At 40.2% G+C, this 19,882-nt stretch overlaps 1 protein-coding gene across 1 annotated transcript; it reads left to right on the top strand.

Moving 5' to 3' along the window:
• The first annotated feature begins 2,396 nt into the window (after positions 1-2,396).
• Positions 2,397-19,689, top strand: LOC307014389 (aconitate hydratase, mitochondrial-like). The gene is made up of 18 exons (XM_079642244.1): positions 2,397-2,531; positions 4,754-4,896; positions 5,448-5,706; positions 6,444-6,536; positions 6,695-6,853; positions 7,410-7,560; positions 8,038-8,142; positions 8,231-8,322; positions 9,915-10,020; positions 10,606-10,763; positions 11,285-11,358; positions 11,676-11,787; positions 12,213-12,395; positions 13,704-13,799; positions 14,102-14,293; positions 15,601-15,733; positions 16,281-16,402; positions 16,979-19,689. The coding sequence occupies exons 1-18, from the start codon at positions 2,496-2,498 to the stop codon at positions 17,108-17,110; spliced, it is 2,346 nt and encodes a 781-aa protein (XP_079498370.1). The 5' UTR covers positions 2,397-2,495; the 3' UTR covers positions 17,111-19,689.
• Positions 19,690-19,882: the final 193 nt, after the last annotated feature.

The following is a 19,882-nucleotide window of genomic DNA, read 5'->3' as shown; positions in this document are numbered from 1 at the left end:
TTTTCATACCTTGCATTTTTTACACCATATATAAGATTTAATTTCATACTCCTCTTTTAAAAAATAACGATGTAAAAAACGCTAATTGAGGGCATGTTTCGTCCATGTTTACCTTGCAGGCACTAGTTAAATTGGCGGAGGTATATTTGTAGTTTCTAACGGTGCTGTGAAATTTGCTAAAAATATAAGCGGTGATAGCAACAGAGTCCCTATTGGCTGAGAGGGGGGAGGACCCTCACATTATTGGGCTGCAGCATCCACTCAGCAGCTAAATCAACTAGACTTTTACCAGGGGCTTGTGGGAAATGTGGTTATTGCCACTAAATGGTGTGTGGTGGTATTGATAGTGTTAAATAAAAAAAGACATGCATTAGAGATTGATTGATTCCGGGTTTGTTATGCATTCAAATCAATCCGCATTTTGATTATCAGTCATCTACAGTAGCCTATGAGAGGTACTGTGATTACGGATTTTGTATTCAATAAAGAAATATATTCTAACGATATAGGCTAAATTCAATTATAGACATCTCCCAACTACACGAACACATACAGTATGATAGCCATAATTTGCAGTTAGTCCTATGAGTATTTTTAAGCATTTTTTCCCCATCCATATAGTCTTCAACTTTTAAGTCACGCAAGACATTTAACCAAAAACTAAGGTAGTCCCACATCTTCCATTACAGTTTTGCATTTTTGTGCATTTTTAAGGATTATTCCAAACATAAATTATGTATCGATGTGAGAGCCTGGCATATTTTCAGTGTTATCAGGTCACCAATACTTTAATATAAATCCCATTTTTTTTAATTGCACAGATGTATTCCATTTCCTAATTTAAATTTGGATGTACAAATATAGATATTGTGCAATCAACGCTAAATGCACTTTAACACAGGGGTATCTCCTCATGCACTTTATGTAGCTCTTGTTTCTTCTCTTGCACTTTATATGTCGTTGCTGATATTGTATTACCATGTCATAAATACTCGTGTATGCTGCTCTTACTCTTTTGCACTTTTTGCATATCATGTATTTTGTTTTTGCTATGTTTGTAAAATGTAATCTTCTTACATGTTTTATGTGAGGGACTGCGGATGGAAATTAGCTCAAAGCTAAATCTGGCACTGTTACGCTTGACACATTTGAATGATTTAAGTCAGGGGTGGGGAACCTTTTCCTCTCAAGGGCCATTTCAATTTTTTCCATATCCTCAAAGGGCCGTACAAATCATTGACCTCTGCTTAAAAATACTAAAATCACAGCCCATTAATTTCGCCTTTCTTTCATGCTGTGCAAAGAAAAAGCAACCTCTTAATCCAAATATTTTACCATGACTCGCGTATGCATTCACGTGCACGGTGTGGCATGACCACCAAAACAGAAAGATATGGACACAAGGTGTGTGCAAATGTATTTAGTTTCCTATCCCTGTGGACATGATTTAAGTAGGGGGTGGATCTAACATCCTCTAGGGCAGGGGTCCCCAAAATAACAGTGCCAGAGACTGGCGACCCCCTGTCGACGGGAGGGGGGGGGGTGCTAGTGAATTGATGTCAGTTTTCCCCACTCTTGCGGGAATATCTCCGCAATGGAGCAAGCTTAAGTTTCACTTTCGATTGCTAGATATGGAAATGTCTATGCAAACGCTATTATTAATAATAATTTGTAAGAAAAAATTATAGAAAAAATTAATCAAATTTTTTAAAGAATTTTTTATTTTTTTTATTTTCACTTTTTATTTTGTAATCATCTCGCGACCCCAACTCGGGGTCTCGCGACCCCCACTTTGGGAACCCCTGCTCTAGGGGGGTACATTTTTTGAAAATGTTGAAGTTAAAAGCATCAATCTGGTGCACTTTGAGAGCAAAATTAAGAGATATTGATACATCTCACCCATATGAAACAGAACCGTAAGCAGATTTATTTTTCTTTATGGATATTTTACAAATCACTCTTTCAAACTGTATTCTTGTTTATTAATAACAACTTTTTTTTACTGTAATATAGTATTTTATACCTGTTTACTTTATTCTCTTATTTTTTTATAACTATGATCATATAAAGATGTCCCTTTACCTCACTGGTTGGAGAAAAAGCTTCTTATATTCGTTAGCATTGCTAGCTAACCAGATGCTAATAACAACAAAGTTATTGACTGTATGATCAGTATGACAGATGAACAGATCGAACACTTAAAATGTAAGTGTTCATTACTGTGCATTGTCCCTGCCAAATAAACGATTAAATGAAATAAAATAAATACAAATTTTCAGAATAAATTGTCATAGTGTTATTCCTCTTATTTTTTTGTATATTTCTATTTATTTGATTTATAATGTTTTACATGTTATATATTTGCCCCTTGTTTGACAATCTTCCTATCATATTCATGTATACACCCAAGCAAGTTCCTTGTATGTGTACACTTACTTGGGCTCTAAGCCAGTCACGTCACATGAGGGCGACACACATCTTTGTCAGTGAACAAAATGGCGTCTTACTGTTTGACTGTCACCAGACTGCGGGTAAGAAAACGTTATTTTATCTTTTACAGACTCTCTAACCGCGTTGTTTTCAAGTACATACATGACAACAGAAATGTGTTTCTGTATAGTCATATTTGTTTCTCTTACGTTTGACGGTTAACGGGTAAAGTGCGCAGACAGCGACCGTTACTCAGGTCACCGTGTCCTCGTGTGACTCATGGAAGCGTCTCCTTGTAACGGCTAAAACACACCCAGGGTTTACAATAACAAACATTAAATCGTGTTTTTTATAGTATCAGTATGTAGTTAAATCAATATCAGCTGGATGTTGTGTGGAAACGGTCTCGAGTGGCCTGATATTTGCAAGGTGATCACAAGGTTACAGAGTTTTCTTAGTGCGTACTTCATTACAGCTCCTCCTGACAGGTGGGAGTGATGCCCTGCACTGTGTTTCTGATCTTTTGTTGGGAAATGGAGGAAATAAGATTGTATATATTCATTTTAAATAGCACAGGGCCTTCAGTACGTAGCTGTATACAATAGGTTGTAAACAGAAATAATTATGCTCAGTGGTGAATGATTAGTTTTTTTGCTCATTTGCAGAATAGTTACAACATCGTTTTTGCAATGAGAATCTCATCTAAAAGTGCAACATACTAAATACATAAAAGAAATAAGGAAGTGAAATACTGCTATAAAACAATGCATGTACCTATATTTAGTGTTTTGTCTGCTAGGTAAGGGCTTGCTTTGCTTGGTCATTCATCATTTTATTGTCTCATTATTTGTATTTAAATTTCAGACTGTACATCCAAATAATGTGCTCCCAGAATAATGTCATCCCACCTATTAACAATCAGATGTGGCCTCATCCATTATTCGTATCAGATAACATCCTATGGTATAAAAAAGGGGAAAATACAGGGTTAATATGAAAAAAACCTGTTATATTTCAGACAGAAATGGAGCTTTATTTTAGACTGAAGAAAAACATGGCTGTCAGTGTAGTGTGCTTGAGTTGTATACGTTTGAGATTTGTCATTACTTGCTGTAGTCTACGTTTATGAGATGGTACCTTAGTTAGATAGCATAGCATTGCATTGAGTGGACATTATATAAAAAGTCATAATTTTCCAGAGCTAGGGGATATGACCCTCTGAGGATTTTCTCCACTGCTCCTGATTTATTTCCACTGATTTTCTTTGTTGTTGTTAATAGTGCTTCTCTGATTTACTCTGCCTGTGCCTCTAGTGTTCACACATCCACAGTGTCCTGTATCAGACTGTCAGTACTAGCCTAGCGGGAGGCTAACCACTGAAATATGAGCTGTGTGAACTTTCACCCAGTTTCCTCTGAGCACAGTGTCTTTCCCCTGAATATCAACACTGAGCATAGCATCCCTCTTGTATAGACTAAGGTCACTGATTGGCAAGACAGATTTAAATATGGTCCTGTAATATAGCAGCTTGATATAGCCTAGTTTCCCACTGTCGCAAATGACAGCCAAAAACTTTATTCAGTCACAGTGTCTTCGTTTCTTCCAGAATCTTGATGCAGGAGTATATATTTTGTGTTTTGCTCCATAATAAAGCTTGCAATGCACAATTAAAGGACATTAAGTTATTAAAATGCTTTTTACAGTGTGCACAGATTCTGTGTAAGAAAGTAAAGATTCATACCCTGTTTTGACAGCTTTTTTTAAAATTCCCAGCACGAACATATGCTGACATTAAAATGAATTCATCATCAGCAAAAATAATTTTTTTAATGTGGCTAGAACTTCTCTTTGTACAAGAATTTTTTTTTTTTTTAAATGACTGTCTTTTATTTATGTGGCAAAACCATATGTCAAAAAGGGTTCTTGTTTTTTTTAACAATATAGCACTTTTATACACTGGAGTACAATTGGAGAAGATTAACAAATGACCAATAACTAATCGACTTAATATACTTTGTTCACCTCCAGTAATGAGTTGCTCAGGAAATTCAGAGTTGTCTTTCTATCATAATGTCAATGTTTAACCAAGCTGGCCGAGCCGTTTGTGACCAAAATAGAGGATTCTTTCTGTGTTTTTACACACTACACATTGTATTTCCTATTGGTGCTTTTGCAAGGTTATGTTTTAACCATCCTCACATGTGGTCCCATTCTTTCGCACTTTATTGCGTCTATAACTCAAATATTAATGTTTTATTATTTACAGTAAAACTTTGTTTATGGGGCAATTTCTCAAACCAGTCCTTTGTTTCCTCTGCTCTAGCTGGTCCTCGGAAGCGGGGCGAGGCGTTTTCATGTCTGCTCGGCCTTCAACGCCAAGGCCAAGGTGGCCATGAGCCGCTTTGAGCCCAACAGCACCGTGAACTATGGGAAGATGCACGAGAACATCAACATCGTGCGCCAAAGGTCAGAAGTTGCCCTACTACACAGAGTGCCTGATGAGTACAGTTTGGCTCATGAGGAATGGCAGGTGTTTATGGCAGCTGCACGGTTAATCTTGTGACATTGAGTGATTACTAGTGAGGGCCCACAGAGCTAACTTTGGATGTCTTGGTGTTCCCGCCTACTGAGGTCACCACATGCTGTACGTTTTTTTGTTTGCCTACCTGGAAGTTAGCATCGTAAAGATCTCCCTAAAAAGCTAACGTTAGGCTATAAACAAACTACGTTATGGTCACCACCGTTAAGGTAAAGGCGGCTAATGTTCGGCGAGATGATGTTTTGTAGTCTCATTTAGACACTTGTTGGCAACCGCCATTTTAAGGCCCATAGAAGCTTAAGACTCACCATGGGGATATTTACTGATCTTTTCTATGTAGTCGAACAAAACGTGGAAAACCTCTCCAGCTTCTATCAACGACAAACCTTTTATTTGGTTTTGTTTTTCTAGCCATATTGATCACACTTGTATTCTCTGAGGCTATAAACACTCCTCGTCTCTTAATCCTCTCCTCCAGGCTCGGCCGTCCTCTCACTCTGTCGGAGAAGATCGTGTACGGTCACCTGGACGACCCGGTGGGGCAGGATATCGGCCGCGGCAGCACCTACCTGCGCCTGCGCCCCGACCGCGTGGCCATGCAGGACGCCACGGCCCAGATGGCCATGCTGCAGTTCATCAGCAGCGGTCTGCCCAGGGTGGCCGTGCCCTCCACCATCCACTGCGATCATCTGATCGAGGCTCAGATCGGAGGGGTGGAGGACCTGCAGAGGGCCAAGGTGAGGACAGAAAGAGAGATGGAGATGGAGATGATATGTATATATTGTAGTACATTATATTGCATTATAGTTTATAGTACAGTAGGGCTGCTCAATTAATCGTATTTTAATCGCGATTACGATTATGGCTTACAACGTAATCGTAATAAAACTATTATTTTTTTATTATTATTATTACTTTTTTTTTTTGTTTTTTTTTTGGGGTTTTTCAGTTGAATTATACTGTTATACTGTTAATTATACTGGTATACTGTTAAAAACATACTGTTCATATTTCTTTTTCAAAGTCAATGAATAATCGCATTTACAATTATTGACCCAAATAATCGAGATTTTGATTATTGCCATAATCATTGGTTGAAAATTGCAAATTCAGGAAATGATGGATTTGATTGTAAAGCAAAAAAATGAATATACCTACATTATATATTTATCTTGAGTTGTGTTCTCACATTATTCTAAATTAAATTGAGCCAAATAATGGTAGTCAAGGTAACATTTGGTCATCTTAATAGCACTGTATTCCCTTTGTCCATCTGCCAGCATTGTCGTTTTCTGCCCGAAGCTGTCATAAAAAATAGTTTTAATTCAATTTAAGCTGCCTGCTTGATCAAATAACTGTTAAATTCCAGGATTTAGGATTTAATGCAGCATGCAAGTTTATTATGTGTGGTAACATCAAGGATACTCATGTACCTTATTTGAAAATAACTCCTCACCAATAATTCTGAACACAGGAAGTAAACGAGGAGGTGTACAACTTCCTTGCCTCTGCTGGAGCCAAATACGGAGTCGGCTTCTGGAAACCCGGATCAGGAATCATCCATCAGGTGCAGTGCACTGATTTATTATAACGTTTTAAATGTCTTTTACATTGAAAAATGATGTATTTGTCCATCCAGAAAAGCACATTCCAAAGAAGTCAATTTAAAAACAGTAGTCTGTGGAGAGTGTGACTGACTCGTGTCTCGTCCCTTTCCTTGGACAGATCATCCTGGAGAACTATGCGTACCCTGGAGTGATGCTGATTGGTACAGACTCCCACACTCCCAACGGCGGTGGCCTCGGCTCCATCTGCATCGGAGTGGGTGGAGCGGACGCTGTGGACGTCATGGCAGGAATCCCCTGGGAGCTCAAGTGTCCCAATGTGAGTTTTTGACATCTTGTTAATTATTTTAATTTTTTATTAATACTCTTTTTATTGTGTTTAACGCAACATACAGAACAATGCACAACACCCTCCCCCCCCCACAGACAGCCACACAGCACATTCTCAATTTGACAACAATTGAATAATAATCCTCATTTACAAAATCACAATAATATAGACAGACCACAAAGGATAAATAAAATATGTGTATACATATACATACACATCGTGCTGGAATATCAATCAAACATATAAAACTATGAGGAATATCATTTCAATCCGCAAAAGAGTCCCCCCCCCCCCCCCCCCCCCCCCCCCCCGAGAAGTAAAGCTTTCAGGTCAGTACGCAAATAATCCAGAAAAGGTGACCAGATCCTCATAAATAGCCCGTCATTCCCTCTTGATGTAGCAAGCAGTCTCTCACGGTGGAGAGTGTTCAAAATCTCCCTATAATTATTTGTATTTAATTAGCACTCTGAACCCTGTTTTCAGTCACTAAAGTCTGTTTTGTTTTTTTCTATTTGTTTAAACCTGTGCGTATTTTTCCCTTCAGGTGATTGGAGTGAAGCTGACGGGAAGTTTGTCTGGATGGACCTCACCGAAAGACGTGATCCTGAAGGTGGCCGGCATCCTGACTGTGAAGGGCGGCACCGGAGCCATCGTGGAGTATCACGGGCCTGGAGTGGACTCCATCTCCTGCACAGGTCAACATCACATTCATTACAAGTACTAAAAATAAGAGGGAGAACAGAGACCGCTTCAACGACTAGGCCTGGCACAATCACTACTTTCATTAGACGATACATTTTCCCAGAAATAATTCAGATCAATTACAGAAGTATCGTTTAAGGTATTTAATAATTCATGATATTTTTCTTTTTGTCAGTCTGTTATTTATTGATTTCTGCCGGGATGTACATTTTCATTCTGTCTTCATGTTGGCTAAAATGTTGGTGACAATATTTCTAAACAAACATGCATGTAAACCCAACAGGCAATATACATTTCAGCAAAAATAATCACGGTGAAAAATATATCTTGTATGATATATTTGATTAACTTAACTATCAACACAGGCGTATCGACTAACATTCACCCATTCCTTGCTGGAATAAAATATTAGTTGCTTCAACTTTAGTTTATTTTACTCGTAGGCTAAAAAGAACACTGTTTTTTTACAGGAATGGCCACAATCTGTAACATGGGCGCTGAGATCGGAGCCACCACGTCCGTTTTCCCCTACAACCACCGCATGAAGACGTACATGGAGAAAACCGGCCGTGGAGGTCAGTCTCTTTCCGTCAGTCTCAGTTTAGTATTTATGAAACGTGTTTTACCGACAGCTTCCTCTCCTCCTTCTTCATTCCCTCTCAGAGATCGCTGTGTTGGCCGATCAGTTCAAAGAAGACTTGGTTCCAGATAACGGCTGTGAATACGATCAGGTCATTGAGATCAACCTGAGCGAGGTGAGTCTTAACATTTACACGAATCATGTAATGTAAGACGTTTTTATAGGTCTGTCCCAAATCCAGACTATCTACAGCAGGGCTATTCAATTAGTTTGGAATGGGGCCGGTTGATGAAGATGATCCAAAGCAAGGGGCCGGGGAAAAAGATGGCTTGAAATATGAGCAATCAAATTAAGAGCTTCAGATACAGTGGAGTGCATATATTGTGTTTAATTAAATCAAACAAAATAGCCCCAAGGCCTTTATAGATCTAAATGGCAAGTTCAGAACTCAGTAGGCCGACATGTGAAGCTAATTCAACAACATCATTTCATTTGATTTAATTTAATTTAGGTGAAATGATCTAATCAGTCACGCAGAGATGCAATCAATGACAGTTTGTCACTACAGTAGCTAGCAGGTGGGTTCGAAACCCAAGCCCGCTGAAGTTTTCAGGCAATGTCTTCCCCTTTCCCCTCTATCTCTCAATGTAACACCTTCTCTGGAATAAAGGCACTCTGGCCCCATTAAAAAAAGTAGATTACTTTTAACATTATACTCAAAGGGCCAGTAAATATCACCCCGGGGCCGCCAATTGAATAGTCCTGATCTAGAGTTAATTAAATATGTACTAGCTTTAGTTATACAAAGAAATCCAGATACTTTACGTTTTAATACTGACAGGGAATTATACAATGTGTAAAAAGAAATCTGGGATCATTTAGGTTTTGAGAATTTTGCCGCCATGAAATATTCTTTTATTTTTATAAGAACTTCCACTGCACACAAATAAATTCATTAGCTTAATACATAAATAAATAAAATCTACATTAAGAATCACTGACCTACAAAAACTTGCATACAGTATGTTGTAAGTCAAAGTTACTCGAAGGAGACTTCAAGTGTCCATTAAAAAATAAACTATCTCCTCCAAACAGTTGAAAATGTCAAAAATAAATCTCGGATCTTTTCAGTTTTGAGGATTTTCCTGCTATGAAATGTTATTTTATGTTAGGATAAGATTTTCAACATAGAACTGCATAAACAAAAAAAGAAAAAAGTTTAATAAATGACCCGAAGCTGAGCAGTAAAACAAAAATCTACACTAAAAGAATCCCTGGCCGTTTCTCAATCTCGAGGAAACGGGCTTCCAAGCCAACATTTCAAGGATACTACGTCATCAAGTGCCGCCGAAGGACTGTTCCAATCTCCAGCATACTTGGAATTCCACCGAGGCCGCGTCCTTGGTTTGGGGGTAATTTCGAGGCTGCACATGGGTAGACTTCGCGTCCTTCAAATCCCCACAATGCTTTGCGCACGGACCAATTTCCCCAAATCCGTGGCGGGAAATGTAAGGCGGGGCCTCTCGTATGACGCACACCTGCACACTTGCTAGCCTGCTCCACTCTTCGTTTTCCGAATGCCAGGAAGGATTCTTGCCTCGCTTCTGAAGGAAGTGACTCGGAAGACATGTGCTACCAAGCAAGCATCCTCGCGATTGAGAAACGGCCCGTGACCTACGAAACCTTGCATATGTTGTAAGGCAAAGTCAGTCCAAGGAGGCTTCAAGTGTTGTCCATTAAAAAAAAAAACTCTCTCTTCTCCAACAGTTGAAGCCCCACATCAACGGGCCCTTCACCCCCGACCTGGCCCACCCTGTGTCTGAAATCGGGGCCACGGCTAAGAAGAGCGGCTGGCCCCTGGAGGTGAAAGTCGGTCAGTATCTGTGACGTTAGCTGTATTCTCTTACAGGGTTTTAATGCTTTGTCTAGTGAAAGTTGATATTTCTTCCTTTGTTCCTATGAGCTGTGCTATTGACCGGGTCTCACATTACAGCCTGTCATGAGGCCTTTCAGGGTGGAATTAGTAAAGAGTGCAATAGAAGTCCAGTCATTGAAAGAATAAATACGATATTACTAAGATAATAAGTGAGTGTTCTCCTTTTCCACAATCTTCTCTCGTTTCATATGCAGAATAATGTGAAAAACTATTTCGTAGCTAATTGGGGCCCGGCGCGGGGAGGTGCTGCCGTCGTTCTGACATTTATTGTTTATTATTGACGTTTTTATTTTAGCTGACTGGTTTTCTATTTGTTTATTTGTTGTTTGTCTGTTTGTCTTCTGTCTGGGTGGGATTTAGTTTGCCCTGGTGTTAATTACTATTTACATTGTTACTCTACCTATTGTTCTATAAAGTGAAGATTTGTTTACCTACTTTTGATACATGCTCTGATAGAATAACTCTATGCTGTATAAACAAAGTAAACTGCGCCTCCTTGTTCTGATTTCTCCTCTCCTGCAGGTCTGATCGGCAGCTGCACCAACTCCAGCTACGAGGACATGGGCAGGGCGGCTTCTCTGGCCAAACAGGCTCTGGATAAAGGTCTGAAGTGCAAAGCCCAGTTCACCGTCACCCCCGGCTCCGAGCAGATCCGCGCCACCATCGAGAGAGACGGATATGTGAGTCACAGTCCCACTAACATTTAACTAGTGACCAGGGTTTCAATCATAATAATTAGAATTGTGTTGCAGAGTTTCCGTTAGCAGGTCATTACCGGACTAGGACCGGATATGCTGATGTTGAAAACTCAGTTAATGGGAGTCATTTTATATTGCTTCAGATTATAATCGTAACAGATCGAAATATTCAGATTCATTTTTCAATAAATGATTCCGCAAACAACATAATTATTACATTCAAACAAACTACTTGTAGTAGAAGAAGTACATTATTCAAAAAGACATTAACTTTGAACAACAACACGGGAGAAACGGGTCCTCTCTCTCACCCTCTCCCTCCCTCTCTCTCCTGACAGCCCGTCAGTTTCTCATTTTGAATTTACCGGTTTTTATTCAATTTTACCAGCTAAAAAACGGTAATTACCGTCTAACGGAAACCCTGCTAGTGACCCATACTATGCAGGCATTTTCTTTCAGCACAAGGAAAGGATTTACTCTAATTCATAATGTCCCTCTTCCAGTCTAAGATCCTGCGTGATGTTGGTGGTGTTGTCCTCGCTAATGCTTGTGGACCCTGCATCGGTCAGTGGGACAGGTACGCACCTCCGTTATAAAATCACAGATTACATTTTGTAGAAGTGTTCCCCACCTAATGATTGTTGACTACTTCAGTTTCCAGGGAAATCATCCAAATGTTGTTTGTTCCCACACTTCTATATCACTGCATGTAATGAACTCTGTATCTACTATGAGCCAGCACTAGGGATTTAATATGTCAGTCTTGTAAACAGATTTTAAACGGGTTGCTCACTGCAAAAAATATACAAAGTAAAGTCTGAAGATCAAATAAAACAGATGTATGTTAACCACAACGCCTCAGATTAACATGCTCTGTGTTTTGACTCGCTTCAGGAAGGATGTGAAGAAGGGAGAGAAGAATACTATCGTCACGTCCTACAACAGGAACTTCACCGCCAGGAATGATGCTAACCCGGCTACTCATGCTTTCGTCACCTCTCCTGAGGTAAGAAGTACTGCATGAAGCCAGACTCGAGCTCAGAAGTTCTGAATACAGACTTACAGTAGCTCATGGATACAGTATAGTTGGTAAGGTAGCTAAGGTACGTTCATTTATGTAGCACCTTTTCAGACACGGAGGCAATTCAAAGTGCATTTAATAAGACAACAGAAAGGAACACAATAAATAAACATAAGGGAACAGATTCATAAAAAACATGCATACAAGAGGTGTGTGTGTGTGTGTGTGTGTGTGTGTGTGTGTGTGTGTGTGTGTGTGTGTGTGTGTGTGTGTGTGTGTGTGTGTGTGTGTGTGTGTGTGTGTGTGTGTGTGTGTGTGTGTGTGTGTGTGTGTGTGTGTGTGTGTGTGTGTGTGTGTGTGTGTGTGTGTCATTGACTCAACCTCAATGCTTATAATGTAATTGAATATAGATCGTCACAGCCATGGCCATCGCTGGGACCCTCGACTTCAACCCAGAGACCGACTACCTGACCGCCGCTAACGGAGAGAAGTTCATGCTGGAGCCCCCCACCGGTGACGAGCTCCCCTCCAAAGACTTCGACCCGGGCCAGGACACCTACCAGCACCCCCCCGCCGACGGCGCCTCCCTGACGGTGATTCTTCTCTCCAAAGATATTTTATCTTATCATGACCATCCAGAAAGCAGCACGGCACCAATACAGCCATTTCATAGTGATTTGAGCGTCTTCTGAAATAAACCCAGAAGAGCTTGGGGGGGGTCCGGGGAGCTCGACCCCCCTGATTAACACCTGAGCCCCCCTGAAAGCTTCAACAGCAACATTTGAGGGGGGTCTAGATGTATTTGTCACTTGCAATCGTCACTAAAATGTTTTTTTAAACTTATGTCCAGTATTCATAATTCAAAACATTAATTCACAAATATCTTCTGCTCTTTAACGGTCGCGTATTCATTCATTCATTCATTCATTCATTCATTGAACGTCAGAATATAGAATTATTTGACGGAAGGGCGGCGTCCCGGTTGAGAAACGCTGCTATAGACTACATGGCTTGCATCCATGAAATATTGTATAATAGGCCTACTGAATATTGAGAAATCTTCGACCGGTATATTGAGCAATAAACGGGAGATGGGGACCCCCCCGATTATTGACGGGTATTTCGCACACTGGCTTGAAGCAGTACACAAAAATAATTAACAGCATTTTGCAGCTCTTTGATCTTTAAAGCTAAAACTAATTGAACAAAACTGCAACTGAGGCAGCAGGCAGCTAATTTTACGCAGGATGGAAGTCATTATCCGGGCAATCATTTAGTTTACAGTTTGTTTTCCTTGGGTGTCAATGACCCAGCCTCCAAAGAACAAAGGGTTTACAATAACGTCCTCTTTCTCTCCTCTGTTTAAAAACCATCTGCCTTTCTGGTGTCTGATCATTCATCCACCTGCATCCAATGATTACCCAAATCAACTGGTGCCTTCAAAACCAAAGCATAAACAACTGCTAAAATAAACTTAAATAAGGACACTGACTGATAATCTAATTGCTACAAATGTTGGCTAAATGTTACAAACCAAGTTGTCTGCACCTCTGTCCTTTAAAAATATCCTTGGACATTTACAAAATGGAGGGGATAACTTCATCTGTCAATCACAAACTGGAACTGTTTGTGTCGGGATGGAGAAAGTGGACTGATTTCGTAAAATCTCATAGGCCAGATTTTATTTTTACAAACGTATGATTTTACTGTGAAGTCCTGATCACTCCCTAAAGTTCGTACTGTTTTTATTTTATCTTTGTGTAAAAAAAGGAAATTCGAACAGACAAACTGTACGATTACTATGTCTTGAAAAACACTTTAAATGTTTGCTGCCAAATGTCAATAAAAGAATACATGTTTGGACGAGTCTTCATGTCTAACAGTGATCTGGGTGTGTTCAGGTGATCGTGAGCCCCTCCAGTAACCGCCTGCAGCTGCTGGAGCCCTTCGACAGGTGGCACGGAAAAGACATGGAGGAAATGAGGGTCCTCATCAAGGTGAGCAGCGAAGACAAGAGAAACTCCACAGAACTATTAGTGCTGGTTTGTGATGGGAATACACATTGTTGAATTTGTACATCTTTTCTGATCCTCTATATGTTATTTGTATATATTGATTGTTATGCTTTTATTTATGTCTTAATGTGTGCATATTTATAAATGTGTCTGTTGATTGTTTGACATAGGATAATGCATATTTTCGTATTCGGGATTGTGGTAAACGGTATTTTCGATCTCTGTGTCTGTAAACACAAACTGAAAGATTGACATAAAGTTGACTTTGACTTCTGTCCCTCTAGGTGAAGGGAAAGTGCACCACGGACCACATCAGTGCCGCCGGGCCCTGGCTGAAGTTCCGCGGCCATCTGGACAACATCTCCAACAACATGCTGATCGGAGCCGTGAACATCGACAACGAGGCCATCAACAAGGTGAAGAACCTGCTGACGGGAGAGTTCGCAGGAGTGCCCGACGTGGCCCGCCACTACAAGGTGAGCCTGGACCCTTTCCACTGTTGATGATATGTTTTACCTTTTTTATACTTTAATAATAATAGATTACATTTGTATAGCGCCTTTCAAGGGACCCAAGGCTGCTTTACATGGTGAACAAACAAACAAACAAACAAAAGGGGCAAATAATAAAGTAAACATTTAATAAATAGCAGTAGGAGTGGAAGCAGGGGGACTGTGATGGGTTAGGGTCCACGTGTCAAACTCAAGGCCCGGGGGCCAAATCAGGCCCTTGGTGGATTTCATTTCGGCCCGCAGGATAATTTCTAATTACTATTAGATCTGGCCCGTCGGTATATTGCACGCACACCTTCACTCCATCCTGAGGGTCTCCTCAGCTCAGAGCCTGAGACCAAACATTGATGACCTTGCACCCAAGATGAGATGCCAAGTATCTGAGCTAGCATCACAGAGCAGCACACTGAGTCTAATGGATGTTTCCTTCAGCACTTTCTCTCTCACGACAACAGGGCATGTTTGGTTTTCTCTTTGAGGGAAATAGTTTTCTTGAAGCTGTTGTTTGCCTGTGGGAAAATGTAATCATAAGAAATGACTCTGGAGAAGCTGCAGATAGAGCCATAAGAAATGAATGCAACTGATTATTTAATGTTTAATGTTGTTTTTATAGGCAATCATTGAAGCTTTGTTAGTTCCAGGTTTAATATGTGCAATAAGTTCATTTCAATAAGTTCTGCAATAAACATTGAACCAGTCCGGCCCTCGACTAGTACCCATTTAATTTTGGCCCACTGTGTATTTGAGTTTGAGTTTGGGTTAGGGGTTTACATGTAAATGTTTTAGAAGGTGATTCAAGATCCTTTTGCCCTAAAGACCGGCCTATTCTCCCTCTTATTACAAGGCTACTATTAAATCAATCAATGATTTGACACAACATATTGATTTATCGATCCCGAGTCCCCTTTGTTAACATCTTGAGTGTCCTTTATACTTAACCCCAAAAATGTCTACCATAGTGAAGTGTACACTAGTGGCTTTGGATAAAAGTGTCTCTCTTTAAATCAAAATTCGACAAGAAACGGCCCATAAGAACCGTAGAAAGTCCCACTTTATTCCATTGTTACTGCTTTGTTTTAGTGTACCCGATGAACCTAACTGAAGGTGGATTGTGTAGCATGCTGTATGCTCGTGCTAACAAAGAAAAAAGCCCCATTCTTATTCGAGTTGCCTTCTGAGGAACCCATTTCCCAGTTTCCTCCATGGGACTTCTTTGTCTTCTCTACCCTGGTCCCAACAGCGCTTCAACTACTTCCTTTTCTTTGTTAAAGGCCAATGGAGTGAACTGGGTGGTGGTTGGAGACGATAACTACGGAGAGGGATCCAGCAGAGAGCACGCCGCCCTGGAGCCTCGACACCTGGGAGGACGCGCCATCATCGTCAAGAGCTTCGCCAGAATCCACGGTCCGTTTACCGCCACAGATGGAAAACAATCTATCTGTCTTTATTCCACTTTCACTCAAACCATTCATTTAACTAATCCCTGTCAAAGAGAGGCAGTGTCTCAATGAGTGTTATGGTTTCAGAACAAACTATTTACTGGCATGTTTACAGTCTGTGAGAAAAAGGATGTCTCCTAAGAGAGTCTCCGAGTAATCACTAGTGTCCATTAGAGCCAGTTTGTTACAGGAGGCTTCATGTTGAAAGCCTGCAATCATTTGTGTGAATACTTTTCATTAGAACATGAAAGACACAAAAGAAATGCGGTTGATTACTCGGTACTCGGTCTTGGCAAAAAACGGCATGCATTCTGTGTGAATAGCGTATTCATGTTGAGAAGCGCTAATCAATAACCACCTGCCACACACACTCGCATGCATTATTCTCCATGACCTTGTATATCTCTGTAATCGATATTCTCCTGACACACAAGGAGCTGTTCTCTGGTTACCTGACGTCCAGTATGACGCTGTTGGGTTTCATATTTCCATCTTTCCTCTCCTGCTCTCAGAGACCAACCTGAAGAAACAAGGCCTCCTTCCTCTGACGTTTGCCGACCCCAAAGACTACGACAAGATCCGCCCCGACGACAAGATCTCAATCACTGGACTGAAGACCTTCGCTCCCGGCAAGGTGAGCAGTCTTGACAATGAAATATCGATCCACAGGACAGCTGACCTTCTCTTAAAGGAGACATATTAGCTAGCTAGTTATCAGGACCGTACATTTAGGTTAATCATTTTGGGTTTTCTACTATTTCATGTTCACTTTCTTAGTGGTCTAAAAACATTTATTTTATGATTCTTTATTTACCGTCGGTCTCAGTAGCCCCATTCCTCACTTTCATTCCTACATGTAGCTTATAAACACATGCATTTTGTTTAATATAGTTTTTTAATTTAATTTTATTAATGAGATTTAACATTCACAAAATGTGGCATCAGTAAAGTATATCTAATCTTATCTCATAAAACCTTTACAGCAAAATATAGAAAGATATATATATATTGTGATATACATTTCATTTCCCCTACCCAACCCCTAATTATGGGAAGTGTAAATTGTATTAGTGTTTTTGTGCTAACACAGTATTTTTACAGCGCCTACACCTACTTTATGATCACAGAGACAGGACATTTTCCTTTTTTAATGACTGTATCTTTTTGAAAAACACGATAAATGATTGTTCCATCCTCTGCCCCCCCCCAGCCCGTGACAGCAGTGATCAAACACAGCAACGGCAGCCAGGAGTCGATCACTCTGAACCACACCTTCAACAAGAATCAGATCGAGTGGTTCCAGGCCGGCTCCGCCCTCAACAGGATGAAGGAGCTCCAGTAATTGATGAAGACGAGGGAAGGAGGGGCCAGTAGGGGTCCAATGAGGGGCCTTGGCTGGGGTTAAGAAGGGGAGAAACGTGGGCCTAGAGACGATGGATGGTAACCAGACTTTAGTTGGTTTAGGGACAACTGTAGTGATGCTCAATTAAAGAAAACACACACACACAAGGTCGCTGTACAGACGAGAAGCGCACACACACACGAGCACGTACAGTTCACGCACAGCCAGGATTAATGCTATTGCACTCCCCGACGACAGAACCACAGCTTAGATCCTGAAACAGGCAGCATCACTCATACAGACAGCACTCCTATAATAATAATAATAATAATCGGATATAACACGCCATTTATTTTCCTACTTTAGTGAAAATACAGTCTGTTTGAAGCATTAACATAAAGAACACCGTTACCTTTTGTCTGAAGTATACAAACCTGATCTAGATACAGAATATTATATTAAAAAAAGATGTTAGCAGACGAGTTGAAAGATCCTGCTTTAATATCTACTGTAAAATCCACTCTAAAATGTAAAAGTTCTCCATCACACATCCTTTGAAGTGTTTGTCTTGATCATTTCCATCCAAATGTCTCTCAAATCGAAAGTTATTTAAGGCCTATGATTGTACTTTTCCCTTAACATCATCCCTATTTATTATAACATTGCACCAAATGCACGTGAAATCCATTCGTTTTCAGTCATTGTTCGTCTTTGTTTGGCTGCTAGATTCCCCCTCATGGACCTGTTGTAGCTGAGAGCCACACTGTAGACAAACTACCAGGCAAAAGGATTTACTGTAGAAGCATTATTGATATCCCATGCTGCGCTGTTACGGTACAACTACAGCCATCCTCTCTCACGTCCTTTTTCATGCTTAATCTCGCCCAGATTTTACTCCCTGCTGCTCGTCCAACGCTCGCTTGCTCTTTGCTAAATCTGTCATGTGATAAAACCTCCCATTGAGTGAAAACTTGGGACTGGAACCACAGCACATACAGCCATTGTTAGTGACGGACGCTCCGATTTGACTTCTTTCCAGCTGTGTTTTGTCCTTTGTGTGTAAACCTTTTCTTTGGTGGTTAACATCAGTCTGTGATCGCTTCCCTCTTTGCTCACCCTGTCTCTTGTTGCTCTCACTTAGGCGTGTCAATGCAGACCAAACCTCAACCTGACACTCGCACTTCTACTGGCTAGCGCTCCAACACATTGTACGTGATAGGCTAAGGGGCGGGACATCTCTAAGCGGTTGACCAATCACAACAGAGCCGGCCAGCTGACCAATCATCTGAATGCTTTCTCATGTTGAGGTTTGGTTCTCCATAGCATGAGATAGCCTGCTGTCCTTTTACACAAACTAACGCTCAACCTCGTGTCCAGACGCCTGTACACCAGCACTCTGTAGGGTTAGGAGAGTGGTTTTAGGACTACTTTGCCAAGCTTCTTTTATCCACTGCAAACATTTACATCTTCAGCGCACATCTCTGTTGTGTTAGTAATAATCACGATACATCTTCACAGTAAAATCACTGGATGAATCTTTACAGTTCCTGAGCTAAATCCCTATGTACTAAAGAAAGTTTGGACCCGTGTGTAAATGATGTGATATATATAGCTGCACTTTGTATAGGGGCGTGTACATAAATAATGAAATAGATAAATATATATATAAACAAGGAGAGTGAGTAACATGCTGTTGGCTGCCTGTCTAAATGAGTTCAATCTAATATGTCATGATGTAGAGCCCCCTCTGTGGCCCTCAATAAACTGAATATACATGCATTTAATGGGTTAGCAAAACAATTTGCATTGTGGGTAAATTAAAGCACAGATATTGGATTGTAGCTGTCTCCTTCAACAGTGACTTTTAGGAAGGGGACTTTTTTTGATTTTTAGTTTTGTTCAAATCGTTTTTAGGGAAGAAGGTGATTTGAAAGAGCGGACACCCAACGTTTAAGACGTATATTCAACTGGAAATCATACACACTCCTTGCCACTGTATTCAGATTTACTGCCAAAGATGCCTAATGAATATGTTGAAGTATCCATGAGTCACCCATTATTATGTGATCTGTGAAATGCCCATCATTATTTGAATATGTACAGGGAGTTGTTTCCTACAGAATTCAACACGATCAATGTCTTTTTCAAATATCATCTTGCAAAAATATTGATTAATCTGATCATCCTTTGCACATTTAAAACCAGCCGCTTGTGAATCACAGTTTGCTAATGTAACCCTGAGTTTTTAAAAGTGCTACTGTAAAGTGACAAATCAAATTACGTTGTTAACAAAACGCATGTCTGTGGTGTAATTTTGTACTCGGGCGTCAGGCTTCCTCTGGTGTGTTTGAAATATCCTTCACATCATGCTTCATGGGTTCAGAAACAGCTAAATAAATATGGAATATATGAACCGATGTTTTTTCCCGTAGTGATGATTCCCCTCACACTCCGGTTTCAGCATTACATTCTTTGTAAAAGTAGATTGTTCAATCGTCTGCGGTTTTATTGCTTGAGAGATTAAAAACTATCTTCACAAAATGACTGGTAAATTAATAAAAATGAAATTATGAAGTGAATGTTTTTGTGATTTATTTTCTTAGTGTAAGATATCAGAGAAACGATCATTTGATTGTTAGTGTCACAGTGACGTCCTGATCAAATCGGTACACAGTGTTTACATACTTTCCCTCATTCATATATAATCTGATTTTATATACCTTCAAATTCCGATAGATACTCGGTACTAGTATTTACTGTGAATTGTAGTGT

Source organism: Notothenia rossii (assembly GCF_949606895.1).
Source record: "Notothenia rossii genome assembly, chromosome: 8".
Taxonomy (NCBI): domain Eukaryota; kingdom Metazoa; phylum Chordata; class Actinopteri; order Perciformes; family Nototheniidae; genus Notothenia; species Notothenia rossii.
This window is presented reverse-complemented; position numbering and strand designations above follow the sequence as displayed.